General features: G+C 42.9%; 1 protein-coding gene across 3 annotated transcripts in view; it reads left to right on the top strand.

Annotated features, from left to right (window-relative positions):
- LOC140071017 (3-galactosyl-N-acetylglucosaminide 4-alpha-L-fucosyltransferase FUT3-like) overlaps positions 1–26935 on the top strand; it is a 39572-nt gene extending 12637 nt beyond the window's left edge. The window contains exons 1-2 of one of the 3 annotated variants that reach the window (XM_072118223.1): positions 272–514; positions 23281–26934. In XM_072118223.1, coding sequence (XP_071974324.1) covers positions 23303–24355 — 1053 coding nt within the window. In that variant the 5' untranslated portion in view covers positions 272–514; positions 23281–23302 and the 3' untranslated portion in view covers positions 24356–26934. Of the gene's footprint in view, positions 1–271; positions 515–14675; positions 14836–23280 lie in introns of those variants that run through there. The other 2 variants (XM_072118222.1, XM_072118221.1) reach the window with 2 other exon arrangements.
- Positions 26936–27482: the final 547 nt, after the last annotated feature.

Here is a 27482-nt window from a genome sequence, read left to right as displayed (position 1 = left end):
TAAGTATAATTACCAGGCAGGCCAGACAAAAGGGTAAGGGGCTGGGAGAGCCCCACGCGTATCGCCACTCACGGTGGCTTCCTCTTTTTAATACTAAAGTTTCCTCAAAGTTGCAAAAATTGTATAAATGTCTAAGTTTTGGAATTCAGATCCCCACATTTTCAGAAATTATTGGTTAAATAACTTTGTATAGAATTTTTATTTAAAAATGGCAAGTGTTTCACTACTACGGGATAAATATTTTTTATTTTTTCATAGTTCAGGAGGTTTTTGACTCATTTACTAAGGGTCACACGCTGCACTTTCGTCGGACTGTGTGCCTTTCGGACTGAGCGTGGGATTTAACTTTCAAATTGTGTCTCAAGCCCAAGCACTTACATGCATCGGGAAGAAGAAGGTGAACCCCAGCGGACCTGAGTGGGGAAGTGATACATGCAGGATATCAGGCGCACAAGAATCGCAGCACAGTGCATTTTACACGGACAATGCACTTTCAGTGAACTCCACTGGGCGGGTAAGTAAATGGGCCCCAATGTGTTGATTGTGATTCCTACAAGTTGAATTCCCTCTGTGATGTAGATGTCTTAGGTGCTCATGCTGATGGAGCCCCATCCCCCAAAAGTCTTTGCAGCTAAACAGCTCTCCCTACTGGTCACATTATGCACAGCATACAAAGAGGGGATTTATCAGAGAGTCCATGCCTTGAAATAGTCAGAAGTCCTGGTGAACAGACAGGAGTTGTGACTATTTGCCCCCTTATGCCGCCTCTCAGTCAAGTGGGCGGAGAGGGGTATGAAGGGGGTTGGTCTTTTAGAAGAGTAGGCTGGTGTTTGGCATTCCTGCAACCCGTCTGCGCCAGGTTATAGTGCAATTCTAATTGCCCGGCCGGAGCCTCCATATACCGTATTTTTCTGACTATAAGGAGCACCGGATTATAAGGCGCACCATCAATAAATGCCTGCAAAAACGTCTAGGTTCATATATAAGGCGCACCGGATTATAAGGATGAATGACCAGCAGGTGGCAGACCTGTGCACAGTTCAAGGTAGCTGTTGTCTGTAAGAACGGTAAATGTATAAAGCGCACATGACTATAAGCGCACCTTTGATTTCTGATACGAAAAAATACGGTATATCGGAAGCTGCATTACAGTTTAATGTCATCATAAACCCTATAAAACTATAGATTTTTTTAATATACTGTCACATTGTGTATAGTTTTATTTAAAAAATGCATAACAATTTAGCAAGATTAATAATTCACACCTCCTAAATGTAAAGAGAAAATGTCCCAGAACTCCCACACGATATGGTGGGAAAAAAATTTGTTTAGTAGGACATCAATAAACCCCTTTTTTTGTAATTTTTTTCAATTAAAGTTTTTTAATAACTAGTAACTTTTACCAAACTATGTTATAAATATGTACAGCATTATTCCATCACCCTTTCCCAGGTTCAGCTGCAGATGCAGAGGGTGCATGTACTTCTGCACAGTGAAAGTCTCCTGCAGCTTCTTCTAGATTCTGCCTTCAGCTGACAGGCCTATATCTCCTGAACCCTTGCACCTAGAAACACAATTATATATCCAATATATGGATGGTGTATGGATGCTTAAAGGGGACATGGTGAGCCGGTTAGAGGTTTGGTTAAGTGAGCCATTGGCTCGTTCGTGAACGACGCATCACTACTTTGCTGAGATTGATTCCTGATAAGAGGATGTGTCTGAGAGATGCTGCCTCAGACACATGGCCTGTAGATATACCAGGTCTCCTGCAGCAGCCCTGACTCCTAACAGGACCTTCCTAAAGCTGCTGCCCAAAGCAGTCTACATTCTCTCCAGCCTGAAGCTACCTAACCCAGGCTGTGAGCATCGTTTGCCAGATAGATCCAGCCAGTGACCTGGACAAGTGGACTTGTTAAAGGGAACCTACCACCACAAATCTACCTATAAAGGTAGATTGGGTGGTAGGTGGATCAATGGGACGTGAGGATAGCCCTTTTAAGGGCTAATCCTCACGTCCCCACACTTTTTTGTTAACTTTTATTAGACTTTTATGCAAATTTACTTATGCAGCTACTGGGGCGTGGAGTAGCCGCATCTGAGGTTACACGAGGCGGCTACTCCACGCCCCGGTAACCTCTTTACCCCTCCTACTCACCCATCTTCGATGCGCAGCTCCGCGTAGCTGCGCGCCCTCGTTCAGCGATCCTGCCGTCTGCGCATGCGCAGAAGAGCAGGCCCACGCCTGCGCGGTAACTGCTCCGAAACAGGCGCGGGCCTGCTCTTCTGCGCATGCGCAGACGGCAGGATCACCGGACGAGGGCGCGCAGCTACGCGGAACTGTGTGCCGAAGATGGGTGAGTAGGAGGGGAAAAGAGGCTACCGGGGCGTGGAGTAGCCGCCTCGTGTAACCTCAGATGCGGCTACTCCACGCCCCAGTAGCCGCATAAGTAAATTTACATACGTCTAATAAAAGTTAACAAAAAAGTGTGGGGACGTGAGGATTAGCCCTTAAAAGGGCTATCCTCACGTCCCATTGATCCACCTACCACCCGATCTACCTTTATAGGTAGATTTGTGGTGGTAGGTTCCCTTTAAAGAAGGAAACTCTAGCTCCCACACCAGATAAAAATACCAATCTTCCAGCTTTATTCTTTCAGTTTAAAAAAGCATACACACGGTAGGCCGAAACAAAGGACAGAGAAAACAAGGGAACAATAGCGCAAGACCCTGCTAGCTTACGCCTTTCGATAAAATCTTAATCATCATGTCCTGTGCTTCGGCCTACCGTGTGTATGCTTTTTTAAACTGAAAGAATAAAGCTGGAAGATAAGTATTTTTATCTGGTGCCGGACCTGGGTTCTCCGTGCAAACTGCTGATGAGACTTGAAACAAAGCCCGATGTCCAGGTGAGCTGACTCTCTGTAACTTTATTTGTGTATAAGTGGAATTGCTGCCTTGGCCTATTGCCTAAGTTGAAGTTCATGTTCTGGAAATAAAGGAACTGTGAGTTTATGTCTCTGTGTGATCCCTGCCCAAAGCTGCCAACAAAAAGGGCCTCCTATATACCATCTAGCCAGGGATCCTCTCACACCCATCGGGAATGCCCCAGGGAGAACTACTTTTCATCTGCAGCACTTTTTCCTCTCTTTTTTTGCAATCAGGTGTGGACCAGGCCTGTTTCTCTGGTACCCAGCGACTGTGACCCCACAGAGTGTTAGGCCGTGCTCAGCCGGTCACTCAGGTACCAAAGAGAATCCAGCTGCCCCCAAGGCCAAAAAGGTTAGGCCCCAGTGGGGAATGTTGCATGTGCAAATGTATTGATGTAGTAGAGCTGTGTGTATAAAACTATCCATGTAGCAGTAGTGTGTGTGTGAATGAATGGATGTAGCAGAACTGTGTGTGTAATGGTATGCAGGGTCGGACCTGGCCACCAGTGTGTCGGTGAAACCACAGGTGGGCCCCGACACCTGGTGGCTCAGCCCTGGTGGCCGCTGACTCGGCCCCCACTTAATCTGTGACAGCATAAGGAGATATAAGGGGGCCCACACTTAGAGGGAGGACATGAAGGGGACCTACAAAATAAGGGGTGAAAGCAGGAGGAGGAGATATCAGGGGGCCCACACTAAGAGGGGGGCAACAAGATAGGAGGTCATGGTGAGAGAGTGATACCAGGGGTTCCACACCAAAAGAGGGGTCATGAGGGGGCCACAAATGAGGGAGAAGTTGAGGGGGCCAACAAGATTAGGGTCACAGTAAGAGGGGGAGATACCAGGGGGCCCACAATAAGAGGGCGAAGAAGTGGGGGGCAAACAAGATAGGGGGTCACATAAAGAGGGTGAGATACCAGGGGGCCCATAATTAGAGTGGGAAGATGAGGGTGGTCAATTAAATTGGGGGTCACAGTATGGGGGGGAGATATCAGTGGTCCCACACTATGAGGGAGCCATAAATGAGGAGACGGATGAGGAGGACAACAAGATATGGAGTCACAGTTAGAGAGGAATGCACTAGGGGACCCACAATAAGTGGAGGAATATGAGGGGGGCCCACAATAAGAGGGGAAGATACTAGGGGGCCCACGGTAAGATGGTAGAGGTGTCGGGGCCAACAACATAGAGGGGTCCACTTAAAGAGGGGGAGATACCAGAGGGCCCATAATAAGAGATGAGAGACCACAATAAGATGGGAAAAAAAAAGGGTAGATGAGAGGGACCACATTAAGAGTGTGAGATGATTGGGGCCACAATATGAGGGGGAGATGAGGGTTCACAATATGAGGAGATTGAGGGGCCACAATACGAGGGGGAGATGAAAGGGGCCACAATATGAGGAGGAGATGAGGCGCAATATGAAGAATAGATAAGGTCGACACAATTTTAGGGGGCACAATATCAGCGGGAAATGAGGAGCCACAATATGAGGGGTGGGGTTGAGGGGGCACCACATGAGGGGAATATTAGGAGCCACGATATAAGGAGTCGCTAATTGCTTTTAATAAGAGGTCCTGTTTTATGTTGCGTTTTGTGGGTGTGGTCATATGTGTGTTTACATGTTATCGTTTGGCTGGTTTGAAAGTAATTTTTTTTCATTGCTGGAAGTGTAAGCAGCTGTGAAAATATTAACACAGCTGCTTACACTTCCGGCAATGAAGAAAAAGGCTTACAAAATAGGAAAACACATGGTAACGTGTTAAAATGCATCACAAACCCCACGTGAGACTGCACCCTGAAGAACATATAAGGTGCATCCTGAATAACTCCTCCCTAATGTTAATGTAACTTGTTGTTACCTGCCAGACCCAAACATTTTATGTCTAGACACATCTATATTTAGGGAGGAGATATTTTAACCCCTCCCTGACTCGCCGAGCCCTCTCCATAGCCGGTAAGTCTTTGCTGCACATTGCTAGCACCGATTGCGGGTGTTTTCAGTCATCGCGCCGCCGTCTTCCCGCTGAACGTCGCTCCCCGTGACGTCATCGGGGAGCGGCAATCCGTCGCCATGACAGCCTCGGGTCTTCCGAAGACCCGAGGCTGTCTCGTTTTAACCCATTCATTACGATGTGCTGATTGCACACTGTAATGAATGAGGAGGCAAATCCTCACATACTGCCATGCTGTAGTATGGCAGTATAGGATAGGATCGATCAGACCACCTAGGGTTAAAGTACCCTAGGTATTCTGAAAAATAGTAAAAGTAAAAGTAAATAAAAGTAAAAAAAAAATAATAATTAAAAAACCCTAAAAAATCTAATCACCCCTCTTTCCCTAGATGTGATATAAATATTAATAAACAGTAAAAAACATAAACACATTAGGTATTGCCGCGTCCGAAAATGCCCGATCTATCAAAATATAATAACGTTTTTTCACTGCATTTAACCCCCGTAACAGAAAATAGCGCCCAAAGTCGAAAATGGCACTTTTTTGCCATTTAGAAAAATAAAAAAAAAAATCTATAAAAAGTGATCAAAAGGTCGTACAGTCCTAAAAATTATATCATTGAAAATATTAAATTTTGCAAAAAATGACACCACCCACAGCTCCATACACCAAAGTATGAAAAAGTTATTGGCACCAGAAGATGGCAAAATCCAAAAAAAAATTTTGTACAGGAGGTTTTAATTTTTGTAAATGTATGAAAACATTATAAAACCTATACAAATTTGAGGCAAGGCTAAAGTACAGTGAATTACCAACATCCAGAGGTCCGTTTGTAACTAGGGGTCGTCTGTAAGGTGTGTGTTCTTAAGTAGGGGACCGTCCCTATGTTGATAAAGTTGTGATAAGCAACATTGAGCAAAGGTGTGATAAAATCCTAACCTATTTAGGTATAGGATATTGTCCTTGTCGTCTCTAAATCAAGAAAAATCAAATCAAACAACAGTGGAGTGAGAACACTGCTCGACACTCTGCTCTGTGTGACACATCCGGGGGTGCCGATCACCACCATTTTCTTTGGCAGATGGTCCCCCGGTCACCCACTCCCTTTTATATGCTCCACCTGGGCTGAATAACCTGCTCGTACCTTGTACTTGACAACTCCCATAGAGTGCACACAACGTTAAAACAGGTGAAGCACAAAACACAAGATGACGAGCAGACAACAGTGTGAACTGACCCCAAAGGAGAAAAAAAAAAGTTACAGAAAAATAAATAAAGTGAAGAAATGACAGAATTTTGTCATCATATATACCTCTCATTGGACAGGAAAGGAAAAAGAGAAAGGTCCAAAGAGGAAAGAAGGTCCTTCTTCTGAGACATAATACTATATATAGCAGGTTACAAGGGCAGCTGAGTAAATAAGTAACGTAACTGCTATTACATGTCAGATAATGTCTAGTTTGGGAAGTTTTTAGTTTTTCCAACATGAGTGAAATTTGAAAACTATATCATATAAGAACAGTACAACAGCCTTTCCCAATGCAGCCGTAAGGGATCTTCAAAGGACCTGCATCAGATCCAACAAGTCCATCTTGTGAGCATTGTGCCTTGGGGTAAGCAAAGAGATGAGGATTATTCAAGTATTGGTGGAATACTAGCATTTTACTTAGACCAATGTTTTGGATGACCCTGGCTATTGAGTCACTTTGGTTACTGGGGGTAGCAGCCAATGGTATGTATGTCTTGGAACATTTTTCCACTTTGGGGGTTAGCGGATCAGTACTAATTCTTGACTCAGCTTTAGTTCTGTTATGATCAATCTTTTTTGGGGGCTACTCTTATTGAATTTTTTACTCATCACATTCATATTTTGTTTCAGCTTATTTACATCACAGGTAATGTGAGCTGTATATAGTGATTGCTGGGGGAGCTGCATATAGTGATTGCTGGGGGGAGATGTATATAGTGATTGCTGGGGGAAGCTGTATATAGTGATTGCTGGGGGAGCTGCATATAGTGATTGCTGGGGGAGTCTGTATATAGTGATTGCTGGGGGAGCTGTATATAGTGATTGCTGGGGGAGCTGGATATAGTGATTGCTGGGGGAGCTGTATATAGTGATTGCTGGGGGGTCTGTATATAGTGATTGCTTGGGGCTGTATACAGTGATAGCTGGGGGAGCTGTATATAGTAATTGCTGGGGGAGCTGTATATAGTGCTTGCTGGGGGAGCTGTATATAATGGTTGCTGGGGGAGCTGTATATAGTGATTGCTGGGGGAGCTGTATATAATGGTTGCTGGGAGAGCTGTATATAGCGATTGCTAGGGGAGCTGTATACAGTGGTTGCTGGGGAGAGCTGTATATAGTGATTACTGGAGGAGCTGTATATAGTGATTACTGGGGGAGCTGTATATAGTGGTTGCTGGGGGAGCTGTATATAGTGATTGCTGGGGGAGCTGTATATAGTGATTGCTGCGGGAGCTGTATACAGTGATTGCTGCGGGAGCTGTATACAGTGATTGCTGGGGGAGCTGTATATAGTGATTGCTGGGGGAGCTGTATACAGTGATTGCTGGGGAGCTGTATATAGTGATTGCTGGGGGGCTGTATACAGTGATTGCTGGGGGAGCTGTATATAGTGATTGCTGGGGGGCTGTATACAGTGATTGCTGGGGGAGCTGTAGATACCCACCATGTTTTGCGCCCAGGGGGCCCCACCAACCTTAATCCGGCCCCAAAGCAAACACTGGGCTGAAAGGTGATCTATAATAACGGATGGTTAACCTCTTAGACGCCATAACCTCTCAGACGCCAGAAGCCTCATCATCTGAGGAGCTTGTCCGAAGGCAGCGCAATCCATCTAATGTCTGAAATTAAAAGAAAGCAATAGGATGCTTCACTACTGTAGAACTGAAGGACATTTTCTGTGCCACTTAATGATTGTTTTTTCGTTACCGCAAAGGAAGAATAAAAATAAGTTGAAAGAAAATGTAAAAAAAAATGTTTGAAATTATTACGGTAATTAAAAACCCCCCTTCCCCCCATTATAGAAACCATAAACATCCTGGTTATCACTGCATACAAAAACTCCCAAATATTAAAATATATAATATATACCATATATACTCGAGTATAAGCCTAGTTTTTCAGCACAAAAAAATGTGCTGAAAACCCAAACTCGGCTTATACTAGAGTAAAAAAAATATAGGTTTTACCAGGTTTTTGTGGTAAAATTAGGGGCCTCGGCTTATACTTGGGTCGGCTTATACTCAAGTATATACGAGTATATATTGACATGCAGTGAAAATGACCAAAAATTTTTGAAACATCAATAATTGAAACTTTTTGAAATTTTGGTTTCATAAATTGTTTAAAAAAACTTAGTAAAAAACGAAAATATTAGTCACATACATCCAAACACAGTAACAATAAAAAAACGACACCCCTCCCCATCAAAAAGAAGTTTTCACATTTTTCAGTAGTAAAGCACTACAAAAAGTATGTGAGATAAGATCATCATAATGTAATGGGGGTCACTTGTCATTATTTTTTTATCTGTTTTTTTGAATTAGTAGATGCAAAAATTTACAACCTTTTACCCACCCAAGAAGGTTCATTGAATTTTCCATTGTTGCACCTGATTTATCTTTTTTTTTTTCAACTCTTTATTTGTAATTTTAAGTATAACAATCACAGATGCATCGGCCCTGGCAAGGGCAAAATAAAGGAAATATTCATGGTGTACCCTCCTGACACAGCAGGAGGGGTTCACCCAGTAGGAAGGCCTGTGAACAGCACAACAAAATGTGGATATTTAAAGTTTACCGTAATAAACGAACAATTTCAAAACATGAAAACAGAAGTTTCGCCTCAAGAAAGTGAAAGGGCACCGTGGGCACTTGGCCCAATAACTCGGTTCAAACGTTATAGCAAAAGCGTCCCAGGTGGCCCATACAGCATCGAATCCATCCATCTGGTTATTTAATTGAGCGGTTAAGTGCTCCATTGACCTTACATCTTTGATTCGAGCGTATAAATCAATAGTAGATGGTGAAGAAGGTTTCTTCCAGAAGAGGGAGCAGACATTTGGCAGCGGTGAGTACATGAAGGAGCAGCTTGGCACTTGAGCCTCGTATGTCCCCAGGCAGGAGGTTAAGAAGGTACACAGCAGGATCCAGGGGTACATCCCTACCTAGTAATTCCACAACTAGTTGTTGAACTGAGCTCCAATAGGGTCGTATAAGCGGGCAATCCCAAAATAGGTGCAACAAAGATCCCTTTGCCCCGTTACAGCGCCAACACAGGTCAGATATGTCAGGGTTAATTTTGTGTAGCAATTCTGGGGTGTGATACCATTGCATGACGATCTTTATTTGGTTTTCCTTGTAAAGAGTGTTTATTGAAGATTTTTTGGCTCTAGCCCAAATAACTTGCCATTGTTCTTTTGAAAATTGTGTGCCTATCCAAGCCTCCCATTTATCCATATATTTGTGATTCACGAACCCTGGTGACAGCGGGGAATTAAGGATACTATAAATAGAAGAAATCAGACCTTTACTGGACGGGCCACTGGCGCAAAGCCACTCGAAAGGGGTAGGTCTCGGGACTATATCTGGGCCCATGGTAGCTACTATGAAGGATTTAATCTGCTGGTAGCAGAATAGCCCTCCCGTCAGTTCAAGGTGTCTATCCACTAACGTAGAAAACGGGAGGATTTGTCGCGTGTGGGCATCTATAAAGTCCTTTATCTGGAATTTCCGGGCCTGAGACCAGGGTCTGTACCCTGCCGACGACACACTATCTGGGAGGTGCGGAGTAAATAGTACTGGAGTCATTGGTGAGTGCAGGGTGGCCAACTGGAAGCGAACCCTACTTTTGTGCCAGATGTACCTAGTAAATTGTATGGGACCGAGAAGGGAGGAAGGTATCATGTCTGATACAGGGCCCCATATTAAAGTAGCCGGGTGATATGGAGCTAGCCATAATTTTTCTATTTCAGTCCACCTATTGAATGCCGGCAAGACTGACCAGGAGGCTATATGTCTGAGGTGGGTCGCCAGATAATACAGTTTCAAGTCAGGAAACGCCAGACCTCCATTGGAGACCCCGGCTGTCATGACTGTCTTGGGGATACAGTGTCTGCGCCCATTCCAGACATAATCCAAGCACCTAGACTGCATCCTGTTCAGCCAGGACATCGGCATCCTGACTGGGAGCGTTTCGAATAAATAGAGTATCTTAGGAAGAACTGACATTTTTATTGCTGCAATGCGTCCAAGTAGCGAAGTATGTAAAGGCTTCCACTTGCTTAAGAGGGACTGAATATCCTGAAATAAGGGTATAAAGTTGGCCCCAAAAAGTGCACCGTAGGCAGGCGTTAGGTTAATACCCAGATATTTTAAGGAGGAACTTTTCCATGCATACGGGAATGCCGACTGCAATGCTTCCAGCTCCCCCTGGGGAATATTAATCGGCAGGGCCTCTGTCTTTGTGCGGTTAATTTTATATCCCGACAGACTGCTATACAGTTTTAGGGTTTCGTGCAAGTTTGGTAAGCTCACCACCGGATTGGTTAAGGTGAGCAAGACATCGTCCGCAAATAGGGAGATTTTAAATTGCGTATTGCGGACCTTAACTCCTGACATCAGGGTTTGCTCTAATGTAGGCCGCTAGGGGTTCGATGCTCAAAACGTATAGCAACGGGGAGATTGGACAACCCTGGCGTGTGCCATTACGTATAGGGAAGGGAGAGGAGTGAGCATGTGGCAAACGCACCACCGCGTGTGGGGTGGAGTATAGTGCCCGTAAGGCTTGTAAAAAAGGACCCCTAAACCCAAAGCGTTGGAGGGTGGCAAACATAAAAGTCCAGTCTAAGCGGTCAAATGCTTTTTCAGCATCGAGACTAAGGAAGAGTGCTTGCTCCCCCTGGTGTCTAACAACTTCCAGGAGGTCGGCTGCTCTTTGCGTGTTATCCCCCGCCTGGCGAAACCTGACAAATCCCACCTGGTCCTTGTGGACCAGTTGGGGAAGCCAGTTATTTAACCTGTCAGCTAATAATTTTGTAAAGATTTTTAAGTCTGAATTAAGGAGGGCTATTGGTCTGTAGCTAGCGCAAGTCAATGGGTCTTTACCTGGTTTTGGAATCACTGTAATATATGAGTTTAGCATAGTGTCAGGTATAGGGCTCCCTTCCAAAAAGGCATTGTATAACCGAACCATGTGAGGCATCAACACTTCCCCGTATGTTTTTATAGTACAGATATGTAAAGCCGTCTGGCCCAGGAGCTTTGCCATTGGGCAGCGCTTTAACCACCTCTGCCAATTCCTCCATTGTAATTTCTTGGTTCAGGTCGCTCAATGCCTCCGAAGGAAGGGTCGGTAGGTTACAGTCCGCTAGGTAATTGCACAATTGGTCTGTCATTATTGTGCTGTCTCCGGGGATCCTGGGCGGGAGGGCATACAGATGGCTATAGAAGTCTTTGAATATTTGTGCTACCTTGGATGGGTCATATTGAGTTACCCCAGAGGAGTCCTTAATACCATAAGGGTTGCTATCTCCCGTTTGGGCTCTTAATTGACTGGCTAGGAGGGTATGGGCTTTATTGCCATATTCATAGAAACGTCTACGGGAATAACGGAGAAGTTTTTCACAGCTCATGAGTAGGTATTCGCGCAATTTAGCTCTAGCGTCAACTACTTGTCTTAATAATCTAAGGGATGGGTTACACAGCAATTTGGCTTCTATGGAACATAGTTCTTTCTCACACTGCACCCTGACTGCCTGGTTTAAGTTTTTTTTCCTAGAGGCGACCGAGATACAATTGCCCCGGATGACTGCTTTGTGTGCTTCCCATAGAATGCTATGGGAAGGGGCAGAGGGTGTATTCACTGCAAAGTATCGCAAGAGGCATTGATGAAGTTCTGTTCGCATTGCTAGGTTAGTGAGTAGCGTTTCGTTGAGTCTCCAGTGCAGTGGATGGTGCGGAGGGGAGGTAAAGCTAAGATCAAGTGTACCTAAGGCATGATCTGACCACGTGATTGATTCAATGGATGACTCACGCAGAGTTCTAAGAATAGAAATGTCACCAAAAAAGTAGTCTATGCGGGTGTACGTGTTGTGTGGGGGGAGTAGAAGGAGTACTTTCTAGCTGTCGGGTTGTCCACTCTCCATAAATCATATAGGTCATATTGGTGAATCAACCTCCGGAAGTCTGTGGCCAGCCGTCGGGTCTGTCGCGGTGGTGGATGACCCGAGATAGAAAGTCTGTCTCTATTCTCTGAGAAAGGGACATTAAAGTCGCCCCCAACTAGAGTCGGGGTTCCCCTGTATTGTGCCAGTCGTGTCAGGATTTGGGAAAGGAACGTGAGTTGCCCTTAATTTGGGGCGTAGATGTTACACAATACTATGGGGAGGCCCGCTATGGATCCTTGTAGAATGATGTATCGACCTTCTGGGTCTGAGAAGGAGCTAGTCACTGTAAGAGGGCATGTACGTGAAATTAGGATTGCGACACCTGCTTTTTTAGTTTGGGAGCAAGCCATGAATGCCTGAGGGTAGTGACGTCTCGCAAATCTACAGGAGCCCGAGCTGGAGAGGTGAGTCTCCTGTAGGAATGCAATGTCTGGGGACTGTCTCTTCAAGTCCTGTAGAAGTAGGTGACGCTTACTGTTTGAATTAAGGCCTTTAACATTTAAAGATAGCAACCTCACCATATCCAGGATTGTCTAAGGAAATGCTTATCCGCGTAATACTGTTTGTGCACAAGGATTCGTCCCGGAAAAATCCCTGTGTAGCAGTGCCAAGCTGCTCCTCCGGTGTCCACCATCTGCGTTGCAATGAGGCAGGAACTAAACATAAGAAACAGAATTAAATAATTAAAACTTAAGAATACCATAATGCAACAGCAAATACAAAGAAAAAAAACATCTTTATAGCTTAGACCTCAAGGAGAAGCAATCCGAATTGCCCCACCTGCGGGATCCAGCTGACAAGTGCACGCATGGCTCCAGCGCGATGCATGGGAAACATCCAGCCTAGGCGGGACGCTTGCCTTGGGGGGTCATGGCCATCCCAGGGAGTAATGGGCGCACGTGCCATCCGGTCTCCCAGTGGTCCCTAATGATGTACAACATTATCGCCTACCTCTAAAAGAGAAAAATATATATCATTTAGTCAATGAACAGGAGGGGGGGGGGAGGAAGAGGGAGAAGGAGAACAGGTGACATATAGTAAGCATGAGTAAACTCCGGCTTCCTTTTCTTCAGCGTGGGTAAGGTTTTGTCCCATTGCCAAGTTGGTGATAGGGGGGGAGTGACAAGATAGGTTCCGGCTGTATAAATCCTGGGATTGGAATGTCCAGCGATTTGCAGAAATCCGATAAGTCCTTGGGGCCTCGAAGGATTACTGTTGTTCCATCCTTACGAGCACCTGATTTATCTTTGGAATCCAGATGTTCCCATTTTAAAAAGCTGCAATTTTTTTGCACAACGGCTGCAAAAAAAGTGCAAATATTTGCACAGAAATTTTATTCCCCTGCTAGTATAGGGAAAAGATTAAAAGAAATTGTTGAAAAATTGCAACATTTTCACTCATGCCTTCAAAGTTTGCTGATTTTTCCGGTGTTGGTCCTGATTTATATTTGGAACCCAGATGTTAACATTTTAAAAAGTTGCTCATTTTTGTACAGCGATTGCAAAAAGTTGCAATTTTTTTGCAGAAAAAAACTATACTCTCCTGCCGGTGTAGGGACAAAATTAGTAGATGGTGTCTTAATAAAATTTGTGCTAGTTTTTTAAAATAGCAGTCACAAAAAACAGACAACAGACTCAGATACCAGATTTATCACCCTTGGAGACCTCATGCAGAAGACCGTAAATGACGGCTGTGAGCTCGCCGCAAAAAACGCGATCTAACGCACAGCCGCCATTGAGTTCTATTGTACATGGTCATCATGCGGAGAGCACATCATGTATTTGGAGATGGGAGAAGTGAGGAGCGCTCAACCCCCCCTCCCACCATCTTCAACTGTCCGAAACGGCCACAAATTTCACCCTATTTGTATCTCAATTCTGCCCCATGCAGGTTTGTATGGAGCCTATGATAAATGAAACAAGCCCCAACTGCCCCTCCCACACCAAAATAATATTGGTGCAAATTTCCAGACTAAAGATAAATGACCCCCATAGTAAACATCATAAAACTTTTTTTTTTGCAGTTTCCCAATAAATGATATGAAACAATCGATGGTAGCCTTAAAGGAAACCTACCATGAGAAATCTACTACCAGAAGTAGATCTCATGGTAGATTACTTCTGCCTGTCTATGCCCTAATCTGTGATCTAATAATCCTGAAACCTAACTTTCTTTTAGTAATATGTAAATTAACTGCAGAGGCTACTGGGGCGTGTACTAGCTTGGCCAGACCCTGGGAGCTAATGCTTCCCCACGCCCCAGTAGACAGTTAATTTACATATTACTAAAATATTTTTTTTAACAAGTTAGGTTAGGTTTCAGGATTATTAAATTACAGATTAGGGCAGAGACAGGCAGGAGTAATCCACCATCAGGTCTACTTCTTATGGTAAACTCCTCATGGTAGGTTTCCTTTAAGAAAAGAAACGGTTTTGAAAGGGTGTAAAAGATGGGGGAAAAAACTATCGCTGTGTGTCTTCTAAGGGTTAATATTATAATACATAGGTGAGATAAGCAAAAATAACTGAAATAGGAGGGAGTTTTTAACAAAAGACCAGGACTTGTGCTTGTACCTGCACTGATGAGGAAGGTAAAGGGAGTGGGGAAAGCAAATAGAGATTACTAGTCACACCTCTTCTCTAATACTACAAAAGCCATCCGGATCGCTCCCCGTATATTTGCTTGTATCCATCATTAATCCTTCTCATGTGGAAAATGAGTGTAACCCTAAGGAATAATTAAGAACCTTCACTGGGGTGAGTGATATTCCTTTCCATTTCTGTCTGTGCCTTTCAGATCCATCAGAACATTGAGCATTTACTATTTTATATTACAGGCAGTCCCCGGGTTACGTACAGGATAGGTTCTGTAGGTTTGTTCTTAAGTTGAATTTGTATGTAAGTCGGAACTGTATATTTTATAATTGTAACCCCAGCAAAATTGTTTTTGTTCTCTGTGACAATTCGATTTTAAACATGTTGGATTGTCATGAGAACCAGGATTAACAATAAATCTTCATTGCAGACACCTGTGATAACTGTTATAGCTGATTATTGTAGCCTGGGACTAAAGTACAGTAAATTACCAACATCCACAGGTCCATTTGTAAATAGGGGTTGTCTGTAAGTCGGGTGTTCTTAAGTAAGGGACTGTCTGTATATGACTATCTATCCCCATCCTGTTGTGATCCATGAGAGCAGCTGTTAATAATATTTTATAAATTTGGAGAATATTTAATGTGACTGAATGTTACCATGAAGAATCAGGATGCAGTTAAATGGTCGTCTTAGGATATTAGGATGTGCTCACACTGCTGGTCTCTGAGCCGTGATTCCTGGGCGGCTGGCTCTGTGTCTGTATCACCACAAGAAATATTGCAGTGCAAGTTTTACTTTGGAAGTGAATAGGATTTGGTTCAATTTAGTAGCAGCTTATCCACAGTGACTCTACCCTGTGTGTGTCCCCAAACCGAAAAGGGTTTATTGCACTGTCCACAGGATATAGGAGATAAGTGTATGATTGATAAGGGTCCAACTACTGGGACCCCCAAGTGATATAAAAAACTGGCTTAAGAATGGAGCAATACTGCACCTGTATGACGCTTCTCCGAAACCTTCTATGGAGCTGACTGTAGTTGACAAATTCGACAGTCCCATAGAAGTAAATTAACTATGTTTCCTTAACCACAGAGAATTGGGGAATCAATTCTTGTCATCAATGAGGGTCAGTGTGGTCAGGATTTTAGTGTTCTGACCTCGGCAGTGTTATTTAATAATCACCTTTTTAATATGTGGCTGAATTACGGAAGAAAGTCAATAGTCAATGGATAATAATAAATTATTGCACCTTCATGATCCTTAAAGGACATCTGCCATTAGGATGAAGGATTGTAAACCAAGCACACTGGCATACTGGGGTGTGACCCCTCTGGCAGGAGCTGCTTTTTTTATAAGATTCCTATGTCCTTTTTTGAGAATAAAAATTATGCAAATCAGCCTAAAGGGCTCAAGGCTTTCTTTAAAACCTCTGGTGTCTCTCAGACTCATTTGCATAATTTTACATATAGTTTGAAACTATAAAACTATATAGTTTTTCTGTAACAACCAGGGAATAAGAAGTTAAAAGAAGATTGTATCCTGTCGGAGGGAGCACACACCAGTATGTCAGTGTGCTGGGTTTACAATCCATGATTTTAGGTCCTTTAAGGAGCTTATACGCCATAAAGTCTAATCTCTTCATGAGTTGGGGAAGATTTGTCCAAATGTATATCTGTGCCTGGCATAAATTCCAATACTTTGTGGGATCACTCTACCAATGCCCTCTATCTAAGTCCCTTACATTTTATAAAAGGTGAAATGAGCGTCAGAGAATTTTTTGTTTTTTTGCTTATTTTTTGAGCTTTTTTTTTTAGAGCTTACTTTTTGATTACTTTCTATCCTGTTTTTTATAAAGTTGGTAGTAAAAATATCATAATGTTTGCATTTATTTCCCCTTTTCTCCCTTTTTTCATGGTGTTCACTGTGAGGGTTGAGAAACAATTTTATTTTAGTGTATGGGTTGTTACAGACATGATGATATCCAATGTGTAGTGTTTTGTGGTGATTTTCACTTTTTTATATTGTATGTCGTTTTTGATTAGGAGCTTTTATTCTTTTTTTAATAATTTTTTAAATTTCACTTTTTTTTTAACTTTTTAAATGTTGTCCTAATGTGGACATGAACAAGTCATCATTTGATCACTTGTTTAGTGTAAAATACTGCAATCTTAATGTATTAGTGTATTGTGGTCACCATAACTGCGACATCTACAGGGTTAAAAAGCCGTTGTGGGTGCCTGGCTTTTACTCATAGCCGAGCTCCCACAGCGATCGCACAGGCTCGGCTACCTAGCCTGGGTGACCGCTATGACGTAACTATGTCATAATGCAGTAACTAGCCGCACCTTATGATGTTAGGTTACGTCAAGGTTCGGGAAGGGGTTAAAGGGAATCTATCACCTTGATTTAGCTCCTTGCTGTGTTAGGAAGAGCTATGCCCTCACATGCCACCTAAACCTCTGTTTTTATGTAGAAGCTACTCTTTCCATGCTGAAAGTAAACTTTACAATTATGCAAATGAGGCTGAAGTGCTTTGGGGGGCGTTAGCAGAGCATCTCAGGGCTCTGGCTCTACAGCAATAACAACATCCCCTGCTACACTTCCACTGCCCAACACCTTCTCACATGTTTCCTCCTTCAGCTTTGCCAATCATGGGTCCATATTTCTAAATTTTAGGTTTTGGCATGGAAAGAGGAGCTTAACACTAAAAAAAAGTATGTATGACATATGTGGGCATAGCCCCAGACAATACAGCAAATAATTCAGGTAAATTGTTGTGATGGATTCCCTTTTATCTTTGGATCTGATGGCGTAACCTGAAACTGCTACCCCTATCGCAAATCTTTACCCCCCCCCCCCCCAGGTATCTTTGGATTTGATGTCTAGTTTAAAATTCACCTTTGTGAAACTGGTCTGAGGCGGAATGTGGGTGTTAATTTCGAAAATCTGCTAATATTTGCTTAAGGTTTAAGATCTTTATGTAGAATAGGAAGTTGGCTTGAGTATGACAGAGACTGTAGACAGGTAGACAATAGGGGTAGAGGCAATGTGTTTGTATGTGTGCGTCTTTATAAAATACTATGTCAGAAGAAATAATAGACATCATTTACACTCTGCATCCAAATATGTTTTCTGGAGAATCAGATCGAAATCCTACAATTGTCCGCAATGGTAACTGATAGCAGAGGAACATACTACAGGCAGTCCCTGGGTTACATACAAGATTTGTTCTTAAGTTGAATTTGTATTTACGTTGGAACAGATATATTTTATAATGGTAGCTCCAGATGAAATTAATTATTGTGACCCTGTGACAATTTTGCAATTTCAACAAGAATTATCCATAAAGCTTCATTACAGACACCTTACAGCTGATCATTGCAGCCTGGGATTAAAGTAACATTCAGAGAGCTTCACCAGACGTCACAGTGGGCAGAGAGGTCCATCTGTAGGTTGAGTTTCCTTAGGTCGGAGTCCGCCTGTAGTTACTGTGCACAACTTAACTATAGAAAAAAATATTGCACTTTTCCAGTGTTGCTCATAAGGGGGTCCTTGATGTCAGTGGTCTTATACACCACATCATACACAATGCGGCTACATACACAACAATCGCTAACGTGTTTGCCTGATTTTACAAAAGTCAATGGGGCAGATTTACTTACCCGGTCCATTCGCGATCCAGCGGCGCGTTCTCTGCACTGGATTTGGGTCCAGCTGGGATTTATTAAGGCAGTTCCTCCAATGTCCACCAGGTGGCGCTGCTGCGCGGAAGTTCCCTGGAACGCACTGGAATACACCGAGCCGGGCCGAGTGAAGGTAAGTGCAAGCTCCGCAACACATTTTTTGTTTTAAATGCGGCGGTTTTTCCGAACCCGTCGGGTTTTCTTTTGGCCACGCCCCCCGATTTCCGTCGCGTGCATGCCAGCGCCGATGCGCCACAATCCGATCGCGTGCGCCAAAATCCCGGGGCAATTCAGGGGAAATCGGCGCAAATCGGAGATATTCGGGTAACACGTCGGGAAAACGCAAATCGGGCCCTTAGTAAATGACCCCCAATGAGCGGGAAGCAGACAGCTCCATTCTCTGTATAATGGCTGAAGAAAGTCACTGCAGCTTTGCTGTAATTGAAATAAATGAGCTGTGCAATAACCTGGACTAACCACTACATGGAAAATGGAGCTGTCTGCTCCCTGTTTTATTATTTATTTATCGGGAGCTGAGAACAGCTGATCTTTGGGAGGGGAGGGGGTTCTGGGTTTTTTACTATATACAGGCAGTCCCCGGGTTACTTACAAGATAGGTTCCATAGGTTTGTTCTTAAGTTGAATTTGTATGTAAGTCGAAATTGTATATTTTTAAATAATAGATCCAGGCAAAAAAAATTTTTGGTCCAGCGACAATTTTAGTTTCAAAATTTTTTGCTGTAATTAGACCAAGGATTATCAATAAAGCTTCATTACAGACACCTTACAGCTGATCATTGCAGTCTGGGACTATAGTAACATCCAGAGACTTCACCAGAGGTCACATTGGACAGAGGGGTCCGTCTTTAACTAGGGGTTGTCTGTAAGTCGGTTGTGCTTAAGTAGGGGACCGCCTGTATCTACTAGATAAAGAGGATCTATTCTGTTGATAGTTAGATAGTTATTACGGTTGAAAAGCGACTTGTGTCCATCAAGTTCAACCATTAAAGGAAAGGGAAGGGATGTAAGGGAATACAATTCTTTAACCCTTTCCCGCCGCAGCCATTTTTAATTTTTGCTTTTCATTTTTCCCTCCCCACATTCAAAAATCTGTAACTTTTTTATTTTTCCATGTACAGAGCTGTGTTACGGATTATTTTCTGCGTAATAATTTACACTTCAAAATGGTGGTATTTAATATTCCATGCCGTGTACTGGGAAGCTGGAAAAAAATTCCAAATGCAGTGAAATTGGTAAAAAAAAAACGCATTTGTGCCGTATTCTTGTGGGCTTGGATTTTACGGATTTCACTGTGCACCCAAAATGACATGTCTGCTTTATTCTTTGGGTTGGTACGATTACGGGGATAACAAATTTATATAGGTTTTATAATGTTTTAATACATTTACAAAAATTAAAACCTCTTGTACAACAATTTTTGGGGGGTATTTTGCCATCTTCTGGGGCTAATAACTTTTTTATAATTTGGTGTATGGAGCTGTGGGTGATTTTTAAATCACAAGAGAGAGCCCTTTTGGGACTGCCAAGGCGAAATGCTAATTTATTTACACAACTGTCTTAAGACAGGATAGAGCCTTATCGGTCAGGCCTAAAACATTACTTTTATTGTATCCATAAAAATTAGAATGAATTATTTATCACAACTATTATTTTAAAATCTGCAGGTATGAGGCTGCTAGCTATCCTAGTTTCATTTGTAATACTGAGTACAGGCGGTCCCCTACTTAAGGACACCCGACTTACAGACAACCCATAGTTACAGACGGACCCCTCTGCCCACTGTGACCTCTGGTGAAGCTCTCTGGATGCTTTACTATAGTCCCAGACTGCAATGATCAGCTGTAAGATGTCTGTAATGAAGCTTTATTGATAATTCTTGGTCCAATTACACCAAAAATTTTGAAACTCCAATTGTCACTGGGGCAAAAGAAAAAAAATTGTCTAGAACTTCCATTATAAAATATACAGTTTCGACTTACATACAAATTCAACTTAAGAACAAACCTCCAGACCCTATCTTGTATGTAACCCGGGGACTGCCTGTATTCACTCGGCCTGTAAGTACATAAGCGGATCTCTGCAGTGACCCATTGATGAAACAGCCTCAGACAAGTCAAATTAAAAGCCAAACAATAGCCCCCCCCCCCCCCCCGACATGTTTCGCCGGATAACCAGTGTCATCAAGGGATCGGGGCTAGTGGAGCTGTGGGTGGTGTCGTTTTTTGCAGATTTTGATGACGTTTACAATGTTATCATTTTTAGGACTGTGCGACCTTTTGATCACTTTCAAGATCTTGCTTAAGAGGCAGCTGATTGACATTGCATGCTGTTATTTCATCTATTTAGGCTGAAAAACTTTTATAAGGCTCATTTCACACTACTGTTCCTTATATCCGTTCCTTTCCCTCCGTTGAAAAAGTGAAGAATAAATAATGGAGTTTTAATGTATCGCCTAAAAATACTGTTGATTTTAAGGTAAATGTTATGTCATCCATTATGTTCAGGCAGGGATCTGTTTTCCAGAGGCTGCAGTACTTTTCCTCCGTTTAAAAAAATAATGGATAACGGATCAAATTGATGTATATGGGACTTTTAACTGATATGTTCAACCTCCGTTAAACCTCCATTCTTCACTTTTTTAACAGAGGGATGGAAAGGTAGCGTGAATTTAGCCTAAGTGTTTAAGTAAAGATGGGTAAAACTTTATGAATTTATGGTAGTTTATTCAAAGTGCTGTATCTATTACATGCTCCAAATGGCTCTATCTTCTGCTGTGTAGTTTCACATTTGTTTGATTTAGCCTTCTTTTCTATAACTTTTGTATGCACAGCATAAACATTTCTTTCAAAATAATCATTGTTGCTTTGTGTGTCACCATGTCCTGAGAGTTCAGACCTTTTTTAAAACGTTATCATCAATATTGTTGGCTGAGGACGTATTTTCTATGGGACTTTATTTTTTATTGATGAAATTCTGAGAAATACACTGGAGATCAAAATTCGAGAACATTGTATGATTACATTATTTGTTAAAAAAATCAAGTAATTTATGTAATGGGTACACCATGCCACTAGAACAGTGTTTTACAAAATCACCAAAGTATAACAAACCTTTATTTTTCAAAAAATTTGATGATCATAATTAGAGAACAACAATGACTGTAGCACAATGAAAGATTATAACTAAATTTTCTGAGCGTTATAACAGTCGCCAGTCAGTAGGGAGTACACAAGCCTTTGCCTTGAATGACTTCAGCACCGGCCACAGGACATCACCAGTCTCTCACACTGCTCTGGTGCACTGCGGTCTACCAGTATCTTCCACAGTTCTGTGACAATTTTGGGTTTCTTGGTTAAAACTTTGCCACCGAGTATTTTCCAGAGGTTTTCTATTGGGTCTGGATCAGGACTCTGTGATTGCCAATTAATTGCTTCAATGTTTTGTGTTTCAAGGAACTGCCTTACCCATTTTGCTGTATGACGGGGGACATTGTCCTGCATGAAAATTGTTGATAATTGAGTGGAGAATGCAATAAACGAACCACGTGTTGTTGAAGAAGCTTCTGATACACACTTTAATTTACTTTTCTATTTAGCTGTATGAGAGATTTAACCCCTGGTGCAGAAAACATTCCCCAAACCATGACACTTCCTCCAACACCTTTCACTGACTTCTACAAACTTTGGGTTCAGTTTTTCCCAGTGTATATATATTTATCTGTGATTACATTTTTATCATTTATTTTATTAAACAAAAACACAACAGTCATTATACACAACAGTAATAAGGAGAAAACCCAAAGCCCATGTGCAGTGCCTGGGTAGGGGTGGCCCCAATGCTATACTGGGACCACCAGGCATCATTGATTTGTCACCACGTGTATTGCACTCTGGAATGGATGGTAAGGCCTGGTGCACCACAAATGAAAATAAGTCCAGAGAGTCTGGGTCTGCAGTTTCCTTCTTAATTGAAGAAATTTAGTGGCAAAGCAATACAAGCAAATCAAAGGGCTGACTTTTCCAATCTCCTCCCATGGCAGAAGAAGGTTCTATGCTGAGGAAAGGGCTGGGCTAGCTGTCCTTCTCTTTCTCAGAATGCTGGAGCCCAGGGTCTATGGCAGAATATCCCCATCTCAGCTTCTTTTTCTGGTTGTTCAGGTAGATTGTCTGTCTTCTCCTCCAAGCTCTGTTCTCTAACTGCAAGACACTAAAGACTGTTTATTCTCCTATATACTTTCTACCAGGGGAGAAGTTGTTACATTTCAGCACTAAAACAATGACAAAGCATTCTCTCTTAGACTTACATTGAATCCCCATAATGTTCTATGGCAGCACGATTTTAAAGTGTAAACAACTTTCCAGACAGCACCTGTCATTCTAAAGGTCAAGCTGTCTGCTTGTCTGGTAAACAAGGCTGTTTTTCTTTTGCAAAACAACTTCTACTATAGATGTGGAAAATGATTGACCTCTCTGAGAGATAGAGATACACAGTCAGTTATCTCTCTCAATGTTCATTAACCCTTTCTTGCTAGTCAATACAGATACAGTTATGATAAAAAGAATGTCTATAACAAAACACTATAGATTAATGGAAGTTAACCCCTGATGTAAAATAAAGTAAGAAGTGCTAAGGTCACCTAGGGGAAATATTCAAATTCCACAAATGTCCAAATTTCAGTTAAAATGAGAGGAGGTAATGAATTTGCAGACAAATGGGGTGATTCAGAGCTATAATACTCGATAACGATAAAGCTCACATTATTACTAGTCACATGATACAATCCAGTGTATTGTAACCAGTAGCGAGGTTGTGTTTTTCCAAATTTACTTTAATATATAAGGAGCATATAAGGTGTCTATGTAATGTTATCTTAAACACAATGTATTTTCTTCTCTTACAGATTCATCACCCAATGTTTGACGATGAGTAGACTCTGCACCCTACAATTCTTGTGTATAATCGCTCTGCAGGGTTTGTTATTTTTTATCCTTTCTACTCTGTTGAACTTTAACAACAAATATAGAGATGAATCACTTCCCACCAAGAACACATCTAACCCCAAAACTGAGAAGCAAGAGAAGCCCATCATCCTTCTGTGGACCTGGCCTTTTGGGGACCAATTCCCACTCAACCAATGCCCAGAAGAATCTGGTGGCAACCAATGTATATTTACAGATGAAAGGAGTTTGTATAATGTGGCGAAGGCTGTGGTGATCCATCACAGGGAAGTCAGCGCCTCCTTAGACTTATTACCTAAAAATCCAAGACCTAGGGGACAGTACTGGGTTTGGTTTAACCTGGAGTCACCAATGAACAGCCCAAATTTAGAGCTGATGAATAACCTCTTTAACCTCACCATGTCTTATCGGTTAGATTCAGATATTTTTGCTCCTTATGGTTGGATGGAGGCGAATCAAAAGTCCGAGACCGTCACCATTCCTGCAAAAGACAAATTGGTGGCCTGGGTAGTCAGCAACTGGAACCCAGATTATGACAGGTCAAAGTATTTTGAAGATCTAAGACGACATTTAGACATTGACTTGTATGGAAAACTTCATAGACCTCTATCAGTGGATAACCAAGCACAAGTACTGTCCACATACAAGTTTTATCTCGCTTTCGAAAGTTCTAGAGCTACGGATTATATTACAGAAAAACTCTGGAAAAATGCCTTCCTTTTTGGAACAGTGCCAATAGTATTAGGGCCGTCCCGAAAAAACTATGAACTATTTATGCCCCCAAATTCATTTATTCACGTTGATGATTTTTCCAGTCCCCGGGAACTAGCATCTTACATTCTCCAACTGGATAAAGATGATGAAAAGTATCGAGCGTACTTCAAGTGGCGAGAACTGTTTCAGCCTACGCGACCTCAGGGGTGGGACACATACTACTGCAAAGTCTGCAAAGCCATAATGGATGGTCCGTCATATAGAACTGTGCCTAACCTGGATGTATGGTTCAAGGGATCATAATAGTAAATCAGTCTAATCTGAATCAACCTGAAATGGGTTTTTGTGAATGTTCAAAATAGCTGCAAAAGAGAGAAATGTGATAAAAGTGATATGACTAGACTGTACCCCATTAAATTATTAGCCCCTCAGGTAGGGGATAACATGTCCTTTGTACAGTTCTCTCTGAAGTTCCATGGGAAATACTGATTTACCTATAAAAAAGGTCTCCAAAGTCATGTAAAAATCAGCATAGATAAGTCATATTTGCCTGAGACGAGTCACTTTTACATACTGCATGCAGAAAGTCACTTCTGGAACCATAGTCTATCATATTACAGATAAGAATCTCATCTTTCAAATTGCATCAGCCCTGTGGTTCTATTAGCTACAGAGCCAGAGATACAGGCAGGTAAATAATAGGGGGACAGGACTTAAGGTGACCTTGGTTGCCTTCCTTTCATTCTTACCCTTATTGCCATGTTTGGATCCTTATTTGCAGTCCACATTTCCAATGTGTTTAATTTCCAATAAGCCTTCAACTATCTGTATGTCCAGTTGTATAGATCACAGAACCACAAGCCTGATGCGGGAACAAAACTTTATTCTAGGCACTGCTGAACAGAACATAGGAAGGTCTCACATAACACTGTTCCCGCAGCCTCTTAAAGTGACTCATCCCAGGCAAATCCTAATAGGACATTAGTAAATGGGTGAGATTTCACATAATATGAGATTCTAGAATCCAATTTATTGGGGCAGGTTTACTTACCTGGTCCATTCGCTATCCAGCGGCGCGTTCTCTGTAGTGGATTCGGGGCCGGCCGGAATTCATTAAGGTAGTTCCTCCGACGTCCACCAGGTGGCGCTGCTGCACTGAAGAGCATCGGAACGCACTCAAGTTCACCGGCCTATTCCTAGTGAAGGTAAGTGCAAGCTCCGCGACGCATTTTGTTTTTTAAATGCGGCGGTTTTTCCGAATCCGTCGGGTTTTCGTTCGGCCACGCCCCCCGAATTTGTTCCTTAAAATATTCCATTGTTTATCATCCCAAACAACCCTTCACGGTTATTTATATACAGTTGCCCTAACCCCCATGGATTCCTTATGTACAGCCTTATGTAAGCCCCTCCAGCAGTCCTGGGCACTTGCCCAGTGCTGGCGCCGACCCTGACTCCAAGACCTGTGTTTCCTGTGAGCTACAAGGTGTTGGGAAGGAAGGGAATGATCAGCCCCACTACCAACCTGCCAGTCATTCCAAAAATCCAAAATCCCTTAGCAAGGTATGTCACCCAGCTCTCCTCAACTTTTTTGACATCTCACTCAGCTTTCCCTGGGTCAGATGTACGCTTCCTGTTCTTTAAAAGGCAGATGCAAGAAACCTTGGAAAAACATAGCGATCTCCTCACACTTTACCAGTCACTGTCTCGCAACAGCTTTTAAAAAAATATTGCATACATCTATTTTCAGATTTTGTGTATTTATCAAAATATCCCCTTTTTTAAATGTTTTTTCACACATTTTGATTTTTGGCAATTACAGCGCCATCTGTTGCCAAAATTGAAAAAAGACCAAGGTCAAATCAAGTAATTTTTTTCTGGTGAATCCTAATCTGCAATGAAAAATGAAGGTGCCCATTAAGATTTTTAAGTGCCCTCCCCAGGGGGTAGGGGGGCAAGTTTGGTATAATCAGTGAGATGATATATATTTATATACATAAATATTTCATTTTTTTATCCAATGGGGCAGATTTACTTACCCGGTCCAGTCGCGATCCAGCGGCGTGTTTTCCAACGCTGATTCGGGTTCTACCGGTATTCACTAAGGTCATGCACCCGATATCCACTAGGTGCCGCTGCTGTGCTGAAGTCCACCGGAGTTCACCTCCTCCGTCTTGGTGTATGTGAGTGCTATTCTTGCAACACAAATTCTTTTTTAAATTCCGTGTTTTTTGCAGAATCCGTTGGGTTTTCCAGCGGCCACGCCCCCCCCCCCCATTTCTGTTGCGTGAAAGCCGGCGCCGATGCGCCACAATACGATCGCGTGCGCCAAAATCCTGGGGCAATTCGGCGCAAATCGGAAAACCTGACGAAAATGCACGATTCGGACCCTTAGTAAATGTGCCCCAATGTGTATTTCGCTAGATGTTCCACAGCCCTGGCCTTTTTGTTACACCCTGTATATGTATATGTAAATGCTATTCCTTGTAAATAAATAAAATGTATATATTTTTTTTATGTTTTTACTCTGTATTTTTGTAATAAATACCAAAATACGTAAGAAGGGAATGCAAAAAGGGATGGAACATGTACAGTAGATGGTACAGTAAAGGGTATGAAAATCTTCTTGACTATTAGAGAACTCTGCGACCATTGTGATCAGGGCCGGATTAAGGTTGGTGGGGGCCCCTGGGCGCAAAATCTGGTGGAGGCCCCTACTAAGTGTAGCGTACACACGTCCTCCTGCTTCCTTTCCACTATCCCAGCAGTAACACAGCTACATACAGCCGCCTGGCCCCCAGTAACACAGCTACATACAGCCGCCTGGCCCCCAGTAACACAGCTACATACAGCCGCCTGGCCCCCAGTAACACAGCTACATACAGCCGCCTGGCCCCCAGTAACACAGCTACATACAGCCGCCTGGCCCCCAGTAACACAGCTACATACAGCCGCCTGGCCCCCAGTAACACAGCTACATACAGCCGCCTGGCCCCCAGTAACACAGCTACATACAGCCGCCTGGCCCCCAGTAACACAGCTACATACAGCCGCCTGGCCCCCAGTAACACAGCTACATACAGCCGCCTGGCCCCCAGTAACACAGCTACATACAGCCGCCTGGCCCCCAGTAACACAGCTACATACAGCCGCCTGGCCCCCAGTAACACAGCTACATACAGCCGCCTGGCCCCCAGTAACACAGCTACATACAGCCGCCTGGCCCCCAGTAACACAGCTACATACAGCCGCCTGGCCCCCAGTAACACAGCTACATACAGCCACCTCGCCCCTAGTAACACAGCTACATACAGCCGCCTGGCCCCCAGTAACACAGCTACATACAGCCGCCTCACCCACAGTAACACAGCTACATACAGCCGCCTCACACCCAGTAACACAGCTACATACAGCCGCCTGGCCCCCAGTAACA

Source organism: Engystomops pustulosus, chromosome 7 (assembly GCF_040894005.1).
Source record: "Engystomops pustulosus chromosome 7, aEngPut4.maternal, whole genome shotgun sequence".
In the NCBI taxonomy this organism is placed as follows: Eukaryota; Metazoa; Chordata; class Amphibia; order Anura; family Leptodactylidae; genus Engystomops; species Engystomops pustulosus.
The sequence above is the reverse complement of the archived record's forward strand: the minus strand, read 5'-3'. Positions and strand labels throughout refer to the sequence as shown.